Source organism: Simochromis diagramma, unplaced genomic scaffold (assembly GCF_900408965.1).
Source record: "Simochromis diagramma unplaced genomic scaffold, fSimDia1.1 OVJJ01000685.1, whole genome shotgun sequence".
In the NCBI taxonomy this organism is placed as follows: Eukaryota; Metazoa; Chordata; class Actinopteri; order Cichliformes; family Cichlidae; genus Simochromis; species Simochromis diagramma.
In genome coordinates this window covers 11,181,854-11,203,452 of record NW_024387477.1, presented here as the reverse complement: position 1 = coordinate 11,203,452, position 21,599 = coordinate 11,181,854, and the positions used below count along the sequence as shown (strand labels likewise).

General features: G+C 40.7%; 4 protein-coding genes and 1 pseudogene across 28 annotated transcripts in view; all 5 read right to left on the bottom strand.

The window, feature by feature from the left end:
* LOC120724318 (protocadherin alpha-C2-like) overlaps window positions 1–21,599 on the bottom strand; it is a 213,299-nt gene that overhangs the window by 46,754 nt on the left and 144,946 nt on the right. The window contains exon 1 of one of the 25 annotated variants that reach the window (XM_040016445.1): window positions 3,124–5,846. The exons of 23 other annotated variants lie outside the window; for them this stretch is intronic. In XM_040016445.1, the coding sequence (XP_039872379.1) occupies window positions 3,124–5,502 (2,379 nt within the window). In that variant the 5' untranslated portion in view covers window positions 5,503–5,846. Of the gene's footprint in view, window positions 1–3,123; window positions 5,847–18,251; window positions 18,300–21,599 lie in introns of those variants that run through there. One more of the 25 variants, XM_040016470.1, reaches the window with a different exon arrangement.
* LOC120724330 (protocadherin alpha-5-like) lies at window positions 1,078–21,594 on the bottom strand. The gene is made up of 2 exons (XM_040016481.1): window positions 18,300–21,594; window positions 1,078–3,123 (listed from the first exon to the last, which is right to left on the bottom strand). Exons 1-2 carry the CDS (start codon window positions 20,667–20,669, stop codon window positions 3,088–3,090), a joined length of 2,406 nt encoding a protein of 801 aa, XP_039872415.1. The 5' UTR covers window positions 20,670–21,594; the 3' UTR covers window positions 1,078–3,087.
* LOC120724322 lies at window positions 5,968–10,838 on the bottom strand (annotated as a pseudogene).
* LOC120724334 (protocadherin alpha-C2-like) lies at window positions 12,374–13,950 on the bottom strand. Its single transcript, XM_040016486.1, has one exon. The coding sequence runs from the start codon at window positions 13,839–13,841 to the stop codon at window positions 12,432–12,434; it is 1,410 nt and encodes a 469-aa protein (XP_039872420.1). The 5' UTR covers window positions 13,842–13,950; the 3' UTR covers window positions 12,374–12,431.
* Window positions 14,319–17,309, bottom strand: LOC120724321 (protocadherin alpha-2-like). Its single transcript, XM_040016472.1, has one exon. The coding sequence runs from the start codon at window positions 17,284–17,286 to the stop codon at window positions 14,716–14,718; it is 2,571 nt and encodes an 856-aa protein (XP_039872406.1). The 5' UTR covers window positions 17,287–17,309; the 3' UTR covers window positions 14,319–14,715.

Here is a 21,599-nt window from a genome sequence, read left to right as displayed (position 1 = left end):
GGATTTACGTGAAACTACCAATGCTCAAACACCTGAACTTCCCACACAGAGCACTATGGAGTCTGACCAAACAGGCAGACGGTACCCTGAGAGAAATCGCAGAGCACCTCAGAGACTGAACTTATAGGTTTCAAGTTAATTTTGTAGGAAAGCAGTTCAAATGTTTAAGAGGAAACAACCTACCTCCATGTTGTAAATCACTGAGTAGGTGTCATATTTCAGTTCAAGTTAAATTATTGGTTTACAGCATTTATCTGAAAATATTTTGATTGTTTGGTACCTATTGTGTTCATCAAAGTTGGATGGGAGGAACTGTTATGTATTTAGTAAAATCAGTTTATAGTTTGTGGTACTACTTTCTGTTACAAAGTAGAGAACACAAAGTGTGGTGTATGTGCGCATTGATATGCCTGCGCCTTTCCTTAGACTGGTTATTAAAGTAAATCACTACAACTAAAGAAGGCGTCGTTACTTACCAGTTAAGTTATAAGAGAGGATATAACAGTTCACCTCCTCGGAAATCGAGTAGGCTAACTGCGAAGCAGCCCAGTGCCAAAGACAAAGAAACACAACAATGCGAATCCAGACGTGTTCCTCCTTTGGTCGAATATACATTGTTGATCCACAAAAAGAAGTGAACACAAGTGAACATTAATCCTCATTCGAGAAATGTACACCCGAAGCGATAAATGACATAAGGAGCTCCTGCTCTCATCGTCACAGCACCTTCCGCGGGTATGCAATGGCCGATGAGGATTTCATTTTTTCCCATGCAGGGAGGAGTTTTAAATACACAAATACATTTAGGTCTATGGTCTCCTGCGACATCATGTGGTGATAGACTGATAACAAAACACAATAAAGAGTACTAAATTCCTGTTAAAAATTGTGAATATTGAAGTTCAGTATAGAAATAAAACATATATTATTTCGATTGTAAGCGAGAAATCTGGTTGATAAAAAACTCGCTATTTCCGTGACTAAAGGAACATCTGTAACAATATGAAAATTCAACGTAAATGATTACTTTGATTCGAATTCCAGAAATAGTTATTCCTTAGTAATATGATTTTTTTAAAAGAATGAAAGGAAAATGTTTTGTTTTTTAGTGTATGAAAACACAACATCCATACGTCCTAAACAGGGCAACGTACCGTCTAATACCACGGACAGCGAGTTTTCACCACATTCAAGCACAGTCACTGAACATTACAACAAAATGACAACTGCTACAAAAAGTCAACGTTTAAGGCTCAGTCACCATGGCAATCAGCGTAGATCACAAAATGTCACTGAAACGTTGTTCAGCAGTCAAAAGTAGCATATTAGCATAGTGCCACGAACCTCTATCACTCAGTAATAAATGAACCGTTTATGTAAATACAGAAGTGATAGAAAACATATAGGCATTTAAAGCCTGGTAAATTTACACGTCACATTAAAAAAAAGAACAAAAGAATTAAGAAAATGCAAGCATGTGCAAAGAGAGGAGGATTTTCACTGCCTAACTTCAAATGGTATTATTGGATGATGAATGTGAAACAACTTAGAGCTTGGTTACCTACTGCAGCAGTCAAACCCATTTGGTCCCAAATAGAGACGGAAGTTAATGGCGGCATTTCTCCTTGAAAGGAGCTGTTTGACACCAGCCACAAACTTACCCATCCTATAATTGCAAATGCAAAGATATTGTGATGTAAATTACAAAAGCCGGGTTGTTGGGATTTTAGTAAATCTCCTTTAGCAACTTTATGGGGGAATAAAATAATTTTAATTGGAGGGACACCGGTTGACTGGCTACAGTGGCGTAAGGCAGGCATCTATCAGATTTTGGTTGACTGTGGGACCAAATGTTTTTTAACCTTTGATCAAGTTGTGGAGATAATTTGCAGCTTAATCAATTGTGGAGATATGTTCAAATACACAGCTCACTATCGAAGTGGCTGGGAACCCCCTTGTGTTGTCTTGTGGGCAGTCCTGTGGAAGTACTGCTCTCGAGATCATCCTTGGCTAAAGGTATCACTTCTAAGTTTTATCATTTATTGCAGGGTCGGTTAGCTGAACCTCTTCTTAAAGTTAAGGGCTATTGGGCCCAGGACTTGGCATTGGATATATCTTCAGTTGAATGGGACTCATGTCTCCATAACGTTAATACTATGTTTAAAGAAATAGGCAGTAGATTTATCCAACTTAAGATAATCCATAAGTGGCATTGAACACTGCAACAATTGTATGAATGGAACTTGGCCCCCACAGACGATTGCTGGAGATGTGACGGTCTAAATGCTTCGATTTTACATATCCTTTGGAGCTGTTTGACACTTCAGGACTGGTGGGAAAACACAATGGAGGTCATTTTCAGTGTTTTGAAAAGATTTGGTATCTCACCGAAATTGTCCATACTTGGTATAACTACAGAACTTTCCGACTGAGACTTTTCCTGCAATACAAAAAAAAAGGATTATCCTGGCTCTTACTACGGCAAAACGGGTCTTGTTAAGACATGGGCGGAAAAAGAAACCCCCTCACTATGAGGAGTGGCTAATGACGATGGTTAAGTTGGCATCTTACGAAAAAGTGACTTATGATTTATTAGATAAATTGTACCCATATAATTGTATTTGGTCCCCCTTCACTAACTGACTTTCTGTAACTTGAGGGGCAGAGGAGTAATGAGAGAGTGGTTGCTGTGGGGTTTGGTGTGTGAAGAAAGAATACGATGATCTTTACTTTTTGTTTATTTGTTTGTTTTCTGTTTTGTTATTGAAGTTCAAAACGAAAATAAAAATTGTTGAAGATAAAAATAAACAGAAAATACCCACCCCCCCCAAACAACCCAAAACTAAAAAAATAAGACGCTGTCTTTAAAGCTGAAAAAGCTTAAAAGCGATGCTACAGCTTAAGGTGACCTACTCATCTTCAGCATAATGCCACAAAGGTTATTCAAACTGTTTGGAAGTCTGAAGGACTGGGAATAAGACTTGGTGTACTATTGCCTAACTGATGCTCAACTAAAGCTGCAGAATGTGTATGTATGTCTACACCAACTACACAAGAAATTGCAGAAGCTATAATTTTATGATCGCACTATGACGTTTTACAAAACAAGTACAAATGTCCTACCTTCTCTTTGTTAGGTAAAGTCTGAGTCCTGGTAAAAGTGTCTCCTCCGTTAATACTGATCAGTTCTCCATCTACAGGTGGAAACGGGGCGGGGAAAACCACTACGTCACTCTTGAGCGTGTCTGAGCTGAAACACACGTCATACTGCTGAGTAGCTTTAGAGTAAGACCAGCTCCCGTCAGGGTGGGTGGTGATCATGGGGGCGCTGTACCTGCTGAAAGTACCGTCTGTCCTGTGACATCTGACTGCTATTAAAGTGATGAGACTGAGCAGAAAGATGACGGACACCGACACAATGGCAATCAGCAGATACAGGTTCAAATCCGAGAAGCTGTCCTCCTTTACAGTCACATGTCTGAACTGAGTCTGGATTTCAGCCGTGCTTTCAACCACCACCACATCAATAGACACAGTAGCTGACAGGGAGGGTTCTCCGTTATCAGAGACCAAGACCACCAAGGGGTGAGTTTTGAGGTCATTGTCACTCATTCTCCTCCTAGTCCTGATCTCCCCGGTGCTGGTTCCGATCCTGAACAGGTTGTTTCCTTTGGGCTCAGACAGGTGATAAGAAAGCAGCGCATTGTATCCAGAGTCTGCGTCTACAGCCCTGATCTTTGCCACAAAGTATCCCGCTTCAGCAGAATAGGGGATGTTCTCACTATTAACGGCGTCGTGCTCTGAATATGGAGCAAGAATTGTTGGATTATTATCATTTTCATCCAGGATTAAAACGTTTACAGTGACGTTGCTGCTGAGCGGAGGAACACCAGAGTCTGTGGCCTGAACTTTAAACTGGAACGTTTTTATTTCCTCATAATTAAAAGACTGCAGGCTGACTATATCTCCAGTCTCTGAGTTTATATTTAAAACAGATGAAACTGGAATGTTTTTAAGAGAACTATCTAACAGTGTGTAAATCACCTTTGCATTAACATCTAGATCAGCATCGAAGGCATTTACTGTATAAATTACTGAGCCTGTTGGACTGTTTTCTTTGACATACACATTAATAGCAGTCTCCATAAATTTGGGTGCGTTATCATTAACATCAGAAACATGAACAGTAATGACTTTGTTACTGGACAGAGGTGGAGCTCCTTCATCTGTGGCTGTAATGGTGACATTATAAACAGAAGTGGTTTCTCTGTCCAGCGGTCCATCTACAACTAAAGAATAATCATTTTTGTAGTTGGACTTGAGTTTAAACGGAACAGATCCAACTACCTTACAGCTGGTTACACCATTTTCCCCTCCATCTTTATCACTTACTGTAATCAAAGCAACAATAGTCCCCAGTTCAGCGTCTTCTTTTACCGGTGTCATTAGTGACGTCACTGATATTTGTGGGGGATTATCATTCATATCAATTATCTCTATCAGTAATTTAGCTTGTGCACTACGAGGAACGGGACCCTGGTCCGTTGCTTGTACTCTGACTTCATAAGCAGGCGTCTCCTCATAATCCAATCCACCCTTCACTGTGATTTCTCCTGTTTCTGAATTGAGATCAAAAATATTTGATGGATCAATATTCCCTCGTTTGATGAAGGAATATAAGATTTTACTGTTCATGCCTTCATCTAAATCTGTGGCATTTAACTTGATAACAAGTGTTCCGGGAGTGACATTTTCTTTGACACGCACTTTATAAAGCAGTTTGCTAAACGCGGGAATATTATCATTTACATCGATTACATTCACATGTATTTGTAACGATCCCGTTCTTGGAGGTTTTCCTCCATCTACAGCGGTCAGTATTAGATTGATTACTGACTGTTTTTCTCGGTCCAAAGCTTTTTGCAGCACCAGCTCAGCAGACACACCGTGCTCTCCGCCGCTCTGCACATCAAGTGAGAAATGCTCACTTTGACTGAGCTTGTAGGTCTTCACTGAGTTGCTTCCTATGTCTCCGTCCACGGCCACAGGGAGAAAATATCGCTCTCCCGTTAACGATGATTCAGAAATATTTAAGTAATACCTGCTTTCAAGAAATGCAGGTGAATTGTCGTTTACATCTAATATATTAACCTCTACGCGATGTGCAGTCATTGGATTGCTTAGAACAGCTTGTAATTTTAAGGAGCATTTTATAGTCTGTGGACAAAGCTCCTCTCGGTCTATCCGCTCCTCAACTAAGAGATTCCCACTCCGTAAGTTAACGTTAAGATATGTCTTACTGTAACTGGAAACCACACGCAGATCCCTGTTTTCTAGTTCCTGTACATTGATGTTTAAATCCTTTGCGAGATTCCCCACCACTGTGCCTTTGTTCACCTCCTCGGAAATCGAGTAGGCTAACTGCGAAGCAGCCCAGTGCCAAAGACAAAGAAACACAACAATGCGAATCCAGACGTGTTCCTCCTTTGGTCGAATATACATTGTTGATCCACAAAAAGAAGTGAACACAAGTGAACATTAATCCTCATTCGAGAAATGTACACCCGAAGCGATAAATGATATAAGGAGCTCCTGCTCTCATCGTCACAGCACCTTCCGCGGGTGTGCAATGGCCGATGAGGATTTCATTTTTTCCCATGCAGGGAGGAGTTTTAAATACACAAATACATTTAGGTCTATGGTCTCCTGCGACATCATGTGGTGATAGACTGATAACAAAAAACAATAAAGAGTACTAAATTCCTGTTAAAAATTGTGAATATTGAAGTTCAGTATAGAAATAAAACAAATATTAATATTTTGATTGTAAGCGAGAAATCTGGTTGATAAAAAACTCGCTATTTCCGTGACTAAAGGAACATCTGTAACAATATGAAAATTCAACGTAAATGATTACTTTGATTCGAATTCCAGAAATAGTTATTCCATAGTAATATGATTTTTTTAAAAGAATGAAAGGAAAATGTTTTGTTTTTTAGTGTATGAAAACACAACATCCATACGTCCTAAACAGGGCAACGTACCGTCTAATACCACGGACAGCGAGTTTTCACCACATTCAAGCACAGTCACTGAACATTACAACAAAATGACAACTGCTACAAAAAGTCAGCGTTTAAGGCTCAGTCACCATGGCAATCAGCGTAGATCATAAAATGTCACTGAAACGTTGTTCAGCAGTCAAAAGTAGCATATTAGCATAGTGCCACGAACCTCTATCACTCAGTAATAAATGAACCGTTTATGTAAATACAGAAGTGATAGAAAACATATAGGCATTTAAAGCCTGGTAAATTTACACGTCACATTAAAAAAAGAACAAAAGAATTAAGAAAATGCAAGCATGTGCAAAGAGAGGAGGATTTTCACTGCCTAACTTCAAATGGTATTATTGGATGATGAATGTGAAACAACTTAGAGCTTGGTTACCTACTGCAGCAGTCAAACCCATTTGGTCCCAAATAGAGACGGAAGTTAATGGCGGCATTTCTCCTTGAAAGGAGCTGTTTGACACCAGCCACAAACTTACCCATTCTATAATTGCAAATGCAAAGATATTGTGATGTAAATTACAAAAGCCGGGTTGTTGGGATTTTATTAAATCTCCTTTAGCAACTTTATGGGGGAATAAAATAATTTTAATTGGAGGGACACCGGTTGACTGGCTACAGTGGCGTAAGGCAGGCATCTATCAGATTTTGGTTGACTGTGGGACCAAATGTTTTTTAACCTTTGATCAAGTTGTGGAGATAATTTGCAGCTTAATCAATTGTGGAGATATGTTCAAATACACAGCTCACTATCGAAGTGGCTGGGAACCCCCTTGTGTTGTCCTGTGGGCAGACCTGTGGAAGTACTGCTCTCGAGATCATCCTTGGCTAAAGGTATCACTTCTAAGTTTTATCATTTATTGCAGGGTCGGTTAGCTGAACCTCTTCTTAAAGTTAAGGGCTATTGGGCCCAGGACTTGGCATTGGATATATCTTCAGTTGAATGGGACTCGTGTCTCCATAACGTTAATACTATGTTTAAAGAAATAGGCAGTAGATTTATCCAACTTAAGATAATCCATAAGTGGCATTGAACACTGCAACAATTGTATGAATGGAACTTGGCCCCCACAGACGATTGCTGGAGATGTGACGGTCTAAATGCTTCGATTTTACATATCCTTTGGAGCTGTTTGACACTTCAGGACTGGTGGGAAAACACAATGGAGGTCATTTTCAGTGTTTTGAAAAGATTTGGTATCTCACCGAAATTGTCCATACTTGGTATAACTACAGAACTTTCCGATTGAGACTTTTCCTGCAATACAAAAAAAAAGGATTATCTTGGCTCTTACTACGGCAAAACGGGTCTTGTTAAGACATGGGCGGAAAAAGAAACCCCCTCACTATGAGGAGTGGCTAATGACGATGGTTAAGTTGGCATCTTACGAAAAAGTGACTTATGATTTATTAGATAAATTGTACCCATATAATTGTATTTGGTCCCCCTTCACTAACTGACTTTCTGTAACTTGAGGGGCAGAGGAGTAATGAGAGAGTGGTTGCTGTGGGGTTTGGTGTGTAAAGAAAGAATAGGATGATCTTTACTTTTTGTTTATTTGTTTGTTTTCTGTTTTGTTATTGAAGTTCAAAACGAAAATAAAAATTGTTGAAGATAAAAATAAACAGCAAAGAACCCCCCCCCCAAACAACCCAAAACTAAAAAAATAAGACGCTGTCTTTAATGCTGAAAAAGCTTAAAAGTGATGCTACAGCTTAAGGTGACCTACTCATCTTCAGCATAATGCCACAAAGGTTGTTCAAACTGTTTGGAAGTCTGAAGGACTGGGAATAAGACTTGGTGTACTATTGCCTAACTGATGCTCAACTAAAGCTGCAGAATGTGTATGTATGTCTACACCAACTACACAAGAAATTGCAGAAGCTATAATGTTATGATCGCACTGTGACGTTTTACAAAACAAGTACAAATGTCCTACCTTCTCTTTGTTAGGTAAAGTCTGAGTCCTGGTAAAAGTGTCTCCTCCGTTAATACTGATCAGTTCTCCATCTACAGGTGGAAACGGGGCGGGGAAAACCACTACGTCACTCCTGAGTGTGTCTGAGCTGAAACACACGTCATACTGCTGAGTAGCTTTAGAGTAAGACCAGCTCCCGTCAGGGTGGGTGGTGATCATGGGGGCGCTGTACCTGCTGAAAGTGCCGTCTGTCCTGTGGCATCTGACTGCTATTAAAGTGATGAGGCTGAGCAGAAAGATGACGGACACCGACACAATGGCAATCAGCAGATACAGGTTCAAATCCGAGAAGCTGTCCTCCTTTACAGGCACATGTCTGAACTGAGTCTGGATTTCAGCCGTGCTTTCAACCACCACCACATCAATCGACACAGTAGCTGACAGGGAGGGTTCTCCGTTATCAGAGACCAAGACCACCAAGGGGTGAGTTTTGAGGTCATTGTCACTCATTCTCCTCCTAGTCCTGATCTCCCCGGTGCTGGTTCCGATCCTGAACAGGTTGTTTCCTTTGGGCTCAGACAGGTGATAAGAGAGCAGCGCATTGTATCCAGAGTCTGCGTCTACAGCCCTGATCTTTGCCACAAAGTATCCCGCTTCAGCAGAATAGGGGATATTCTCACTGTTAACGGAGCCATGCTCAGAATATGGCGTGAGAATCATGGGACTGTTGTCATTTTCATCCAGGATTAAAACGTTTACAGTCACATTGCTGCTGAGTGGAGGAACACCAGAGTCTGTGGCCTGAACTTTAAAGTGGAAAGTTTTTAACTCCTCATAGTTAAAAGACTGCAGGGTGATTATATCTCCAGTTTCTGAATTTATATTTAAAACAGACGAAACTGGAATGTTTTTAAGAGAACTATCTAACAGTGTGTAAGTCACCTTTGCATTAACATCTAGATCAGCATCGAAGGCATTTACTGTATAAATTACTGAGCCTGTTGGACCGTTTTCTTTGACATACACATTAATAACAGTCTCCATAAATTTGGGTGCGTTATCATTAACATCAGAAACATGAACAGTAATGACTTTGTTACTGGACAGAGGTGGAGCTCCTTCATCTGTGGCTGTAATGGTGACATTATAAACAGAAGTGGTTTCTCTGTCCAGCGGTCCATCTACAACTAAAGAATAATCATTTTTGTAGTTGGACTTGAGTTTAAACGGAACAGATCCAACTACCTTACAGCTGGTTACACCATTCTTCCCTCCATCTTTATCACTTACTGTAATCAAAGCAACAATAGTCCCCAGCTCTGCGTCTTCTTTTATCGGTGTCATGAGGGACGTCACTGATATTTGTGGGGGATTATCATTCATATCAACGATCTCAATCAGTAATTTAGCATGTGCACTACGAGGAACGGGACCCTGGTCTGTTGCTTGTACTCTGACTTCATAAGCAGGCGTCTCCTCATAATCCAATCCACCCTTCACTGTGATTTCTCCTGTTTCTGAATTGAGATCAAAAATATTTGATGGATCAATATTCCCTCGTTTGATAAAGGAATATAAGATTTTACTGTTCATGCCTTCATCTAAATCTGTGGCATTTAACTTGATAACAAGTGTTCCGGGAGTGGCATTTTCTTTGACACGCACTTTATAAAGCAGTTTTGCTAAACGCGGGAATATTATCATTTACATCGATTACATTCACATGTATTTGTAATGATCCCGTTCTTGGAGGTTTTCCTCCATCTACAGCGGTCAGTATTAGATTGATTACTGACTGTTTTTCTCGGTCCAAAGCTTTTTGCAGCACCAGCTCAGCAGACACACCGTGCTCTCCGCCGCTCTGCACATCAAGTGAGAAATGCTCATTTTGACTGAGCTTGTAGGTCTTCACTGAGTTGCTTCCTATGTCTCCGTCCACGGCCACAGGAAGAAGATATCGCTCTCCCCCCGTTAACGATGATTCAGAAATATTTAAGTAATACCTGCTTTCAAGAAATGCAGGTGAATTGTCGTTTACATCTAATATATTAACCTCTACGCGATGTGCAGTCATTGGATTGCTTAGAACAGCTTGTAATTTTAAGGAGCATTTTATAGTCTGTGGACAAAGCTCCTCTCGGTCTATCCGCTCCTCAACTAAGAGATTCCCACTCCGTAAGTTAACGTTAAGATATGTCTTACTGTAACTGGAAACCACGCGTAGATCCCTGTTTTCTAGTTCCTGTACATTGATGTTTAAATCCTTTGCGAGATTCCCCACCACTGTGCCTTTGTTCACCTCCTCGGAAATCGAGTAGGCTAACTGCGAAGCAGCCCAGTGCCAAAGACAAAGAAACACAACAATGCGAATCCAGACGTGTTCCTCCTTCAGTCGAATATACATTGTTGATCCACAAAAAGAAGTGAACACAAGTGAACATTAATCCTCATTCGAGAAATGTACACCTGAAGCCATAAATGACATAAGGAGCTCCTACTCTCATCGTCACAGCACCTTCCGCGTGTGTGCAATGGCCGATGAGGATTTAATTTTTTTCCCGTGCAGGGAGGAGTTTTAACAATATAAACAAATTCAGGTCTATGGTCTCCTGCGACATCAAGTGGCGAAAGACTGCTAACAGCATTCTACATAGTAACCGTGAACATTTAGTGTCAGTGTGGACATGAAAATATTTAAAAATTAGATTGTGTTGTGTGATACCCGGTCAATAAAAAAAGATAAAATCGGTATTTCTGTGAGCTAACGAGCACGTTTGACGTTATAACAATTCAACACACAATGTCTTTTATTCAAAGTCCATTATTGCTTATTTTTCAGTCGTACACATGTATTAAAATCAAGAAGAAGAAGATAAAACCTTTGCTCACTTAATGATGTCACAAAATGGCACGTATTCAAAATATGGCGCCATAAATTCTAGCACCACGGACAGCGACTTTTCATGACATTCTATACTCGTCTTGAATAAAAATAAGATACCTGGTACTACACCCTGTGTTGCACTTTGAGTCACCATGGCAGCCACTGTAAGTTTATATAAACAGTAAAAATATAAATATGTCAACGAGATTAAAAAAGCCTATTAGTGCAGTGACAAGTACCAACACCAATCACCCTCTGTGGGACTGAATTGTTTACTTAAGTGACTAATGGTAATCTTGACGCCTCCTAGATTTTGGACGCACTAATTTAAGTTTAAAAAATCGCTCGTAAAAGAATGAAAGGGTTAAACCTATTCGACAGATTATGTCACTCATTTTAAGGCAAAATGCTCCAAAGTTCTGTCAAGCAAACTCAAAAATAAGAAGTCAGTCTTAGTGTTTTGGGTTCTTAGGATTGTTCACCTTGAAGCTGTATAATTTGTATATATGTAAGAACTGTTAACAGGAAATGACATAATAATTTTATGATCGCACTGTGAGGTTGTACAAGACTTAAGTTCAAATTACCTACCTTCTCTTTGTTAGGTAAAGTCTGAGTTCTTGTAAAAGTGTCTCCTCCGTTAATACTGATCAGTTCTCCATCTACAGGCGGAAACGGGGCGGGGAAACCACTACGTCACTCTTGAGCGTGTCTGAGCTGAAACACACGTCATACTGCTGAGTAGCTTTAGAGTAAGACCAGCTCCCGTCAGGGTGGGTGGTGATCATGGGGGCGCTGTACCTGCTGAAAGTGCCGTCTGTCCTGTGGCATCTGACTGCTATTAAAGTGATGAGGCTGAGCAGAAAGATGACGGACACCGACACAATGCGATCAGCAGATACAGGTTCAAATCCGAGAAGCTGTCCTCCTTTACAGGCACATGTCTGAACTGAGTCTGGATTTCAGCCGTGCTTTCAACCACCACCACATCAATAGACACAGTAGCTGACAGGGAGGGTTCTCCGTTATCAGAGACCAAGACCACCAAGGGGTGAGTTTTGAGGTCATTGTCACTCAATCTCCTCTAGTCCTGATCTCCCCGGTGCTGGTTCCGATCCTGAACAGGTTATTTCCTTTGGGCTCAGACAGGTGAAAAGAGAAGCAGCGCATTGTATCCAGAGTCTGCGTCTACAGCCCTGATCTTTGCCACAAAGTATCCCGCTTCAGCAGAATAGGGGATGCTCTCACTGTTAACGGCGTCATGCTCAGAATATGGCGCGAGAATCGTGGGACTGTTGTCATTTCATCCAGGATTAAAACGTTGACAGTCACGTTGCTGCTGAGCGGAGGAACACCAGAGTCTGTGGCCTGAACTTTAACCTGGAACGTTTTTAATTCCTCATAGTTAAAAGACTGCAGGGCTGATTATATCTCCAGTTTCTGAATTTATATTTAAAACAGACGAAACTGGAATGTTTTTAAGAGAACTATCTAACAGTGTGTAAGTCACCTTTGCATTAACATCTAGATCAGCATCGAAGGCATTTACTGTATAAATTACTGAGCCTGTTGGACCGTTTTCTTTGACATACACATTAATAACAGTCTCCATAAATTGGGTGCGTTATCATTAACATCAGAAACATGAACAGTAATGACTTTGTTACTGGACAGAGGTGGAGCTCCTTCATCTGTGGCTGTAATGGTGACATTATAAACAGAAGTGGTTTCTCTGTCCAGCGGTCCATCTACAACTAAAGAATAATCATTTTTGTAGTTGGACTTGAGTTTAAACGGAACAGATCCAACTACCTTACAGCTGGTTACACCATTCTTCCCTCCATCTTTATCACTTACTGTAATCAAAGCAACAATAGTCCCCAGCTCTGCGTCTTCTTTTATCGGTGTCATGAGGGACGTCACTGATATTTGTGGGGGATTATCATTCATATCAACGATCTCAATCAGTAATTTAGCATGTGCACTACGAGGAACGGGACCCTGGTCTGTTGCTTGTACTCTGACTTCATAAGCAGGCGTCTCCTCATAATCCAATCCACCCTTCACTGTGATTTCTCCTGTTTCTGAATTGAGATCAAAAATATTTGATGGATCAATATTCCCTCGTTTGATAAAGGAATATAAGATTTTACTGTTCATGCCTTCATCTAAATCTGTGGCATTTAACTTGATAACAAGTGTTCCGGGAGTGGCATTTTCTTTGACACGCACTTTATAAAGCAGTTTGCTAAACGCGGGAATATTATCATTTACATCGATTACATTCACATGTATTTCTAATGATCCCGTTCTTGGAGGTTTTCCTCCATCTACAGCGGTCAGTATTAGATTGATTACTGACTGTTTTTCTCGGTCCAAAGCTTTTTGCAGCACCAGCTCAGCAGACACACCGTGCTCTCCGCCGCTCTGCACATCAAGTGAGAAATGCTCATTTTGACTGAGCTTGTAGGTCTTCACTGAGTTGCTTCCTATGTCTCCGTCCACGGCCACAGGAAGAAGATATCGCTCTCCCGTTAACGATGATTCAGAAATATTTAAGTAATACCTGCTTTCAAGAAATGCAGGTGAATTGTCGTTTACATCTAATATATTAACCTCTACGCGATGTGCAGTCATTGGATTGCTTAGAACAGCTTGTAATTTTAAGGAGCATTTTATAGTCTGTGGACAAAGCTCCTCTCGGTCTATCCGCTCCTCAACTAAGAGATTCCCACTCCGTAAGTTAACGTTAAGATATGTCTTACTGTAACTGGAAACCACGCGTAGATCCCTGTTTTCTAGTTCCCGTACATTGATGTTTAAATCCTTTGCGAGATTCCCCACCACTGTGCCTTTGTTCACCTCCTCGGAAATCGAGTAGGCTAACTGCGAAGCAGCCCAGTGCCAAAGACAAAGAAACACAACAATGCGAATCCAGACGTGTTCCTCCTTTGGTCGAATATACATTGTTGATCCACAAAAAGAAGTGAACACAAGTGAACATTAATCCTCATTCGAGAAATGTACACCTGAAGCCATAAATGACATAAGGAGCTCCTACTCTCATCGTCACAGCACCTTCCGCGTGTGTGCAATGGCCGATGAGGATTTCATTTTTTCCCGTGCAGGGAGGAGTTTTAACAATATAAACAAATTCAGGTCTATGGTCTCCTGCGACATCAAGTGGCGAAAGACTGCTAACAGCATTCTACATAGTAACCGTGAACATTTAGTGTCAGTGTGGACATGAAAATATTTAAAAATTAGATTGTGTTGTGTGATACCCGGTCAATAAAAAAAGATAAAATCGGTATTTCTGTGAGCTAACGAGCACGTTTGACGTTATAACAATTCAACACACAATGTCTTTTATTCAAAGTCCATTATTGCTTATTTTTCAGTCGTACACATGTATTAAAATCAAGAAGAAGAAGAATAAAACCTTTGCTCACTTAATGATGTCACAAAATGCACGTATTCAAAATATGGCGCCATAAATTCTAGCACCACGGACAGCGACTTTTCATGACATTCTATACTCGTCTTGAATAAAAATAAGATACCTGGTACTACACCCTGTGTTGCACTTTGAGTCACCATGGCAGCCACTGTAAGTTATATAAACAGTAAAATATAAATATGTCAACGAGATTAAAAAAGCCCATTAGTGCAGTGACAAGTACCAACACCAATCACCCTCTGTGGGACATGAATTGTTTACTTAAGTGACTAAAGGTAATCTTGACGCCTCCTAGATTTTGGACGCACTAATTTAAGTTTAAAAATCGCTCGTAAAAGAATGAAAGGGTTAAACACTATTCGACAGATTATGTCACTCATTTTAAGCAAAATGCTCCAAAGTTCTGTCAAGCAAACTCAAAAAGAAGAAGTCAGTCTTAGTGTTTTGGTTCTTAGGATTGTTCACTTGAAGCTGTATAATTTGTATATATGTAAGAACTGTTAACAGGAAATGACATAATAATTTTATGATCGCACTGTGAGGTTTTACAAGACTTAAGTTCAAATTACCTACCTTCTCTTTGTTAGGTAAAGTCTGAGTTCTTGTAAAAGTGTCTCCTCCGTTAATACTGATCAGTTCTCCATCTACAGGCGGAAACGGGGCGGGGAAAACCACTACGTCACTCTTGAGCGTGTCTGAGCTGAAACACACGTCATACTGCTGAGTAGCTTTAGAGTAAGACCAGCTCCCGTCAGGGTGGGTGGTGATCATGGGGGCGCTGTACCTGCTGAAAGTGCCGTCTGTCCTGTGGCATCTGACTGCTAATAAAGTGATGAGGCTGAGCAGAAAGATGACGGACACCGACACAATGGCGATCAGCAGATACAGGTTCAAATCCGAGAAGCTGTCCTCCTTTACAGGCACATGTCTGAACTGAGTCTGGATTTCAGCCGTGCTTTCAACCACCACCACATCAATAGACACAGTAGCTGACAGGGAGGGTTCTCCGTTATCAGAGACCAAGACCACCAAGGGGTGAGTTTTGAGGTCATTGTCACTCATTCTCCTCTTAGTCCTGATCTCCCCGGTGCTGGTTCCGATCCTGAACAGGTTATTTCCTTTGGGCTCAGACAGGTGAAAAGAGAGCAGCGCATTGTATCCAGAGTCTGCGTCTACAGCCCTGATCTTTGCCACAAAGTATCCCGCTTCAGCAGAATAGGGGATGCTCTCACTGTTAACGGCGTCATGCTCAGAATATGGCGCGAGAATCGTGGGACTGTTGTCATTTTCATCCAGGATTAAAACGTTGACAGTCACGTTGCTGCTGAGCGGAGGAACACCAGAGTCTGTGGCCTGAACTTTAACCTGGAACGTTTTTATTTCCTCATAGTTAAAAGACTGCAGGGTGATTATATCTCCAGTTTCTGAATTTATATTTAAAACAGATGAAACTGGAATGTTTTTAAGAGAACTATCTAACAGTGTGTAAGTCACCTTTGCATTAACATCTAGATCAGCATCGAAGGCATTTACTGTATAAATTACTGAGCCTGTTGGACTGTTTTCTTTGACATAAACACTAATAAAAGGCTCCGTAAATCGGGGTGGATTATCATTAACATCAGAAACATGAACAGTAATGACTTTGTTACTGGACAGAGGTGGAGCTCCTTCGTCTGTGGCTGTAATGGTGACATTATAAACAGAAGTGGTTTCTCTGTCCAGCGGTCCATCTACAACTAAAGAATAATCATTTTTGTAGTTGGACTTGAGAGTAAACGGAACAGATCCAACTACCTTACAGCTGGTTACACCATTCTTCCCTCCATCTTTATCACTTACTGTAATAAAAGCAACAATAGTCCCCAGTTCAGCGTCTTCTTTTACTGGCGTTATCAGTGACGTCACTGATATTTGTGGGGGATTATCATTCATATCAATTATCTCTATCAGTAATTTAGCATGTGCACTACGAGGAACGGTACCCTGGTCCGTTGCTTGTACTCTGACTTCATAAGCAGGCGTCTCCTCATAATCCAATCCACCCTTCACTGTGATTTCTCCTGTTTCTGAATTGAGATCAAAAATATTTGATGGATCAATATTCCCTCGTTTGATGAAGGAATATAAGATTTTACTGTTCATGCCTTCATCTAAATCTGTGGCATTTAACTTGATAACAAGTGTTCCGGGAGTGACATTTTCTTTGACACGCACTTTATAAAGCAGTTTGCTAAACGCGGGAATATTATCATTTACATCGATTACATTCACATGTATCTGTAACGATCCCGTTCTTGGAGGTTTTCCTCCATCTACAGCGGCCAGCATTAGATTGATTACTGACTGTTTTTCTCGGTCCAAAGCTTTTTGCAGCACCAGCTCAGCAGACACACCGTGCTCTCCGCCGCTCTGCACATCAAGTGAGAAATGCTCATTTTGACTGAGCTTGTAGGTCTTTACTGAGTTGCTTCCTATGTCTGCGTCCACGGCCACAGGGAGAAGATATCGCTCTCCCGTCAACGATGATTCAGAAATATTTAAGTAATGCCTGCTTTCGAGAAATGCAGGTGAATTGTCGTTTACATCTAATATATTAACCTCTATGCGATGTGCAGTCATAGGATTGCTTAGAAAGGCTTGTAATTTTAAGGAGCATTTTATAGTCTGTGGACAAAGCTCCTCTCGGTCTATCCGCTCCTCAACTAAGAGATTCCCACTCCGTAAGTTAACGTTAAGATATGTCTTACTGTAACTGGAAACCACGCGTAGATCCCTGTTTTCTAGTTCCTGTACATTGATGTTTAAATCCTTTGCGAGATTCCCCACCACTGTGCCTTTGTTCACCTCCTCGGAAATCGAGTAGGCTAACTGCGAAGCAGCCCAGTGCCAAAGACAAAGAAACACAGCAATGCGAATCCAGACGTGTTCCTCCTTTGGTAGAATATACATTGTTGATCCACAAAAAGAAGTGAACACAAGTGAACATTAATCCTCATTTGAGAAATGTACACCCGAAGCGATAAGTGATATAAGGAGCTCCTACTCTCATGGACACAGCACCTTCCGCGTGCGTGCAATGGCCGATGAGGATTTCATTTTCTTCCCGTGCAGGGAGGAGTTTTAACTACATGAATACATTCAGGTCTATGGTCTCCTGCGACATCATGTGGACAAAGACTACTAACAGCATTCTACATAGCCGAATATCTTAAGCAATAGTGAATGTTTCGTTTTTGTTTGGAAATAAAAAACTTGTTGTATTTAGAATGTAAGGGGAAAATCTTGTTAGTGGAAAAGCTCGATTATTTCAGTGAGTTAACAAGCATGTACGCAGTTAAAGTAATTCGTTATTTACACTAACAAAGATTATAATTCTGATTTTAAATCTAGGCAGTCTTGAAGCTCTCTCTCTCTCTCTCTACACACACACACACACACACATATATACATATATATATATACATATATAATAACTAAAAGCGTGTTATTGAATGATCCTACACAATCACCTCGTATAAAGCTTGGTGCACAACGTCTAGCACCACGGACAGTGAGTTTTCACCACATAAAATTTCACGTCTTTCACATCACTAGAAAACGACAGCAGCTGTCACATATTTGAGTTTGTGGTTTTGGTCAACATGGCGAACCGTGTTGATTACATAAAAATGACTGACAATTATTCCAAGAAAAGAGGTGATAGCACGGCATCAAGGGCCACAAAAGATCAGCTATTTTTTCTTATGAACTGTGAAGACTAATAAATGAATTAATAACTAAATCTCAAAATATCATTAACCATTGAATTTTTGCGCCCAGAAATTCACTTAAATGATTATTTTGGCTAAGTGTTGAAAGTACTGAAAGCTAAATCAAAGCTTAATTGTTCTTATGTTCAAAATAATGTATCAACGTCAAACAGTCTTGTGAAGATGGATTAAGGTTGGTGTTTTGTTGCCTACCTTCTCTTTGTTAGGTAAAGTCTGAGTCCTGGTAAAAGTGTCTCCTCCGTTAATACTGATCAGTTCTCCATCTACAGGTGGAAAGGGTGCGGGGAAAACCACCACGTCACTCTTGAGTGTGTCTGAGCTGAAACACACGTCATACTGCTGAGTAGCTTTAGAGTAAGACCAGCTCCCGTCAGGGTGGGTGGTGATCATGGGGGCGCTGTACCTGCTGAAAGTGCCGTCTGTCCTGTGGCATCTGACTGCTATTAAAGTGATGAGGCTGAGCAGAAAGATGACGGACACCGACACAATGGCGATCAGCAGATACAGGTTCAAATCCGAGAAGCTGTCCTCCTTTACAGGCACATGTCTGAACGGAGTCTGGATTTCAGCCGTGCTATCAACCACCACCACATCAATAGACACAGTAGCTGACAGGGAGGGTTCTCCGTTATCAGAGACCAAGACCACCAAGGGGTGAGTTTTGAGGTCATTGTCACTCATTCTCCTCCTAGTCCTGATCTCCCCGGTGCTGGTTCCGATCCTGAACAAGTTGTTTCCTTTGGGCTCAGACAGGTGATAAGAAAGCAGCGCATTGTAACCAGAGTCTGCGTCTACAGCCCTGATCTTTGCTACAAAGTATCCCGCTTCAGCAGAATAGGGGATGTTCTCACTGTTAACGGAGCCATGCTCAGAATATGGCGCGAGAATCGTGGGTCTGTTGTCATTTTCATCCAGGATTAAAACGTTGACAGTCACGTTGCTACTGAGCGGAGGAACACCAGAATCTTTGGCCTGAACTTTAACCTGGAACGTTTTTAACTCCTCATAGTTAAAAGACTGCAGACTGATTATATCCCCAGTCTCCGAATTTATATTTAAAACAGATGAAACTGGAATGTTTTTAAGAGAACTATCTAACAGCGTGTAAGTCACTTTTGCGTTAACATCTAGATCAGCATCAAAGGCATTTACTGTATAAATTACTGAGCCCGTTGGACTGTTTTCCTTCACATACACATTAATAACAGGTTGCGTAAATCGAGGTGCATTATCATTAACATCAGAAACATGAACAGTAATTACCATATTACTGGACAGAGGTGGAGCTCCTTCATCTGTGGCTGTAATGGTGACATTATAAACAGAAGTGGTTTCTCTGTCCAGCGGTCCATCTACAACTAAAGAATAATCATTTTTGTAGTTGGACTTGAGTTTAAACGGAACAGATCCAACTACCTTACAGCTGGTTACACCATTCTTCCCTCCATCTTTATCACTCACTGTAATCAAAGCAACAATAGTCCCCAGTTCAGCGTCTTCTTTTACCGGTGTCATTAGTGACGTCACTGATATCAGTGGGGGATTATCATTCATATCAAATATTTCTATAAGCACTTTAGCATGCGCACTGCGGGGAGAGATGCCGTGATCTTTTACTTGTACTCTGACTTCATAAGCATGCGTCCCTTCATAATCCAATCCACCTTTCACTGTAATTTCTCCTGTTTCTGAATTGAGATCAAACATATCTGATGGATCACTGCTGCCCCTTTTGATGAAAGAATACAGTAGTTTACTGTTCATGCCTTCATCTAAATCTGTGGCATTTAACTTAACCACAAGCGTTCCGGGTGTAGAATTTTCTGTCACTCTCACTTTATATAGAGATTTGCTAAACACCGGCGCATTATCATTGGAATCTATTATGTTTACTGTTATTTGAAGTGTTCCTGATTTGGCAGGTTTTCCTCCATCTACAGCGGTCAGAATGAGATTAACTACCGACTGTTTTTCTCGATCTAAAGCTTTCTGCAGCACTAATTCAGCAGAAATTGCATGTTCATCACCGCTCTGTACATCAAGCGAGAAATGTTCATTTTGATTCAGCCTGTAGGACTTCACCGAGTTACTGCCTAAATCTGCATCTTCCGCTATAGGCAGTAGGTATCGTTCTCCTGCTGAGACTGTTTCAGATATATTTAACGAAAATGACTTTTCAATGAATTCTGGTGAATTATCATTTATATCTAACACGGTCACTTCGATGCGATGCACATTCACTGGATTGCTTAAAACAGCCTGTACTCTTAGGGAACACTGCACCGTTCTCAGACAAAGCTCCTCTCTGTCAATTCTGTCGTTAACAAAGAGGCTTCCGGTTCTTAAATTCACGTCAAAATATTTCTTACTGTAACTCGAAATAATACGCAGATCCCTGGTTTCCAGCTCTTGTACATTGAGGTTTAAGTCCTTTGCGACATTCCCTACCACAGTGCCTTTGTTCGTCTCCTCGGAAATGGAGTATGATAATTGTGAAGCAGACCAGTGACAGAGACAAAGAAGTATAACCATATGAATCCATGCACAATCTCGGTTTCCCATAGTTGAACAGTCAACGCATAAATCTGTAAATCCAGATGATTCTATATCCTGTAAATATCCGCTATAAACACCATTATCCAGCAGCAGCAGCCCTTCTCGCCACAGTACAGTCCCAGTGTGTCTTTAAACTGGTGTCCAATGACGGCCTCAGTATTCCCGTACAGGGTGGAGTTATAGATATACAATTGTTTCTACGGTCTCCAACGACACCGTGTGGCAAATGTGAGACGACTCAAAAGAAATATGAGCAACATTAAGCCCCCATGATTTGTTGCATTACAAATATTTTACAATTACATTTCCAGTCTTGGAGTTTTTGTCTTGGTCAGTTGTCAGTTTTTATATATAATACTTAAATATTTGCGCATATCCGTTTTTAGACATGAACCCGAAACTCTGAAGAGGCATTAAAGGCTAGAATATTACCTAAGTAGTGCAGTGTATTTAGAAAGAAAGTGAATTCACAGCAAATTAAAATAAAATAAAACAGAAGTGATACAATAATAATAATAATAATAAAAAGAAAACACCTCTTCGCCAAAATATGACCTTGTGCTTTTAACTAATTTTAATAAATAAAAAAAAAAAGGTTCTGAGTATACTGGCACTGAGAGTTCAATCGTAACGTTGCATCTTTGTTTCAGCACCACGGATAGCGCTGTAGCCACCAGCATGAGCAATGATTTGTTAAGCAGACAGGAATCTAAAAAAACAGGGGAACAAAATGGGCACGATCGCTTTGTTCTCGAAGTGTGGTAGATAAGAAGGTTAATCGTGAGTGCTGATATTACAATAAGCGGTGATATTAACGGCTATGACAACCGGGGGATTCCTACTTTTTCGTTGCTTTAATTTGAGTCTGATGATGCGGTGAATATAAAATCTAAATTGTAAACAGAAAGCACTCAAATAAAAACTCAAAAGCACATA

Bases quoted from the DNA above. Each gene is read 5' to 3' on its own strand.
- LOC120724334 (XM_040016486.1), bottom strand. From the start codon at position 13,841: ATGTATATTCGACCAAAGGAGGAACACGTCTGGATTCGCATTGTTGTG.
- LOC120724321 (XM_040016472.1), bottom strand. From the start codon at position 17,286: ATGTATATTCTACCAAAGGAGGAACACGTCTGGATTCGCATTGCTGTG.
- LOC120724330 (XM_040016481.1), bottom strand. From the start codon at position 20,669: ATGGGAAACCGAGATTGTGCATGGATTCATATGGTTATACTTCTTTGT. The intron at 3,124-18,299 runs GTAGGCAACAAA...AACAAAGAGAAG, and splicing joins CTTTACCTAACAAAGAGAAG to GTAGGACATTTGTACTTGTT.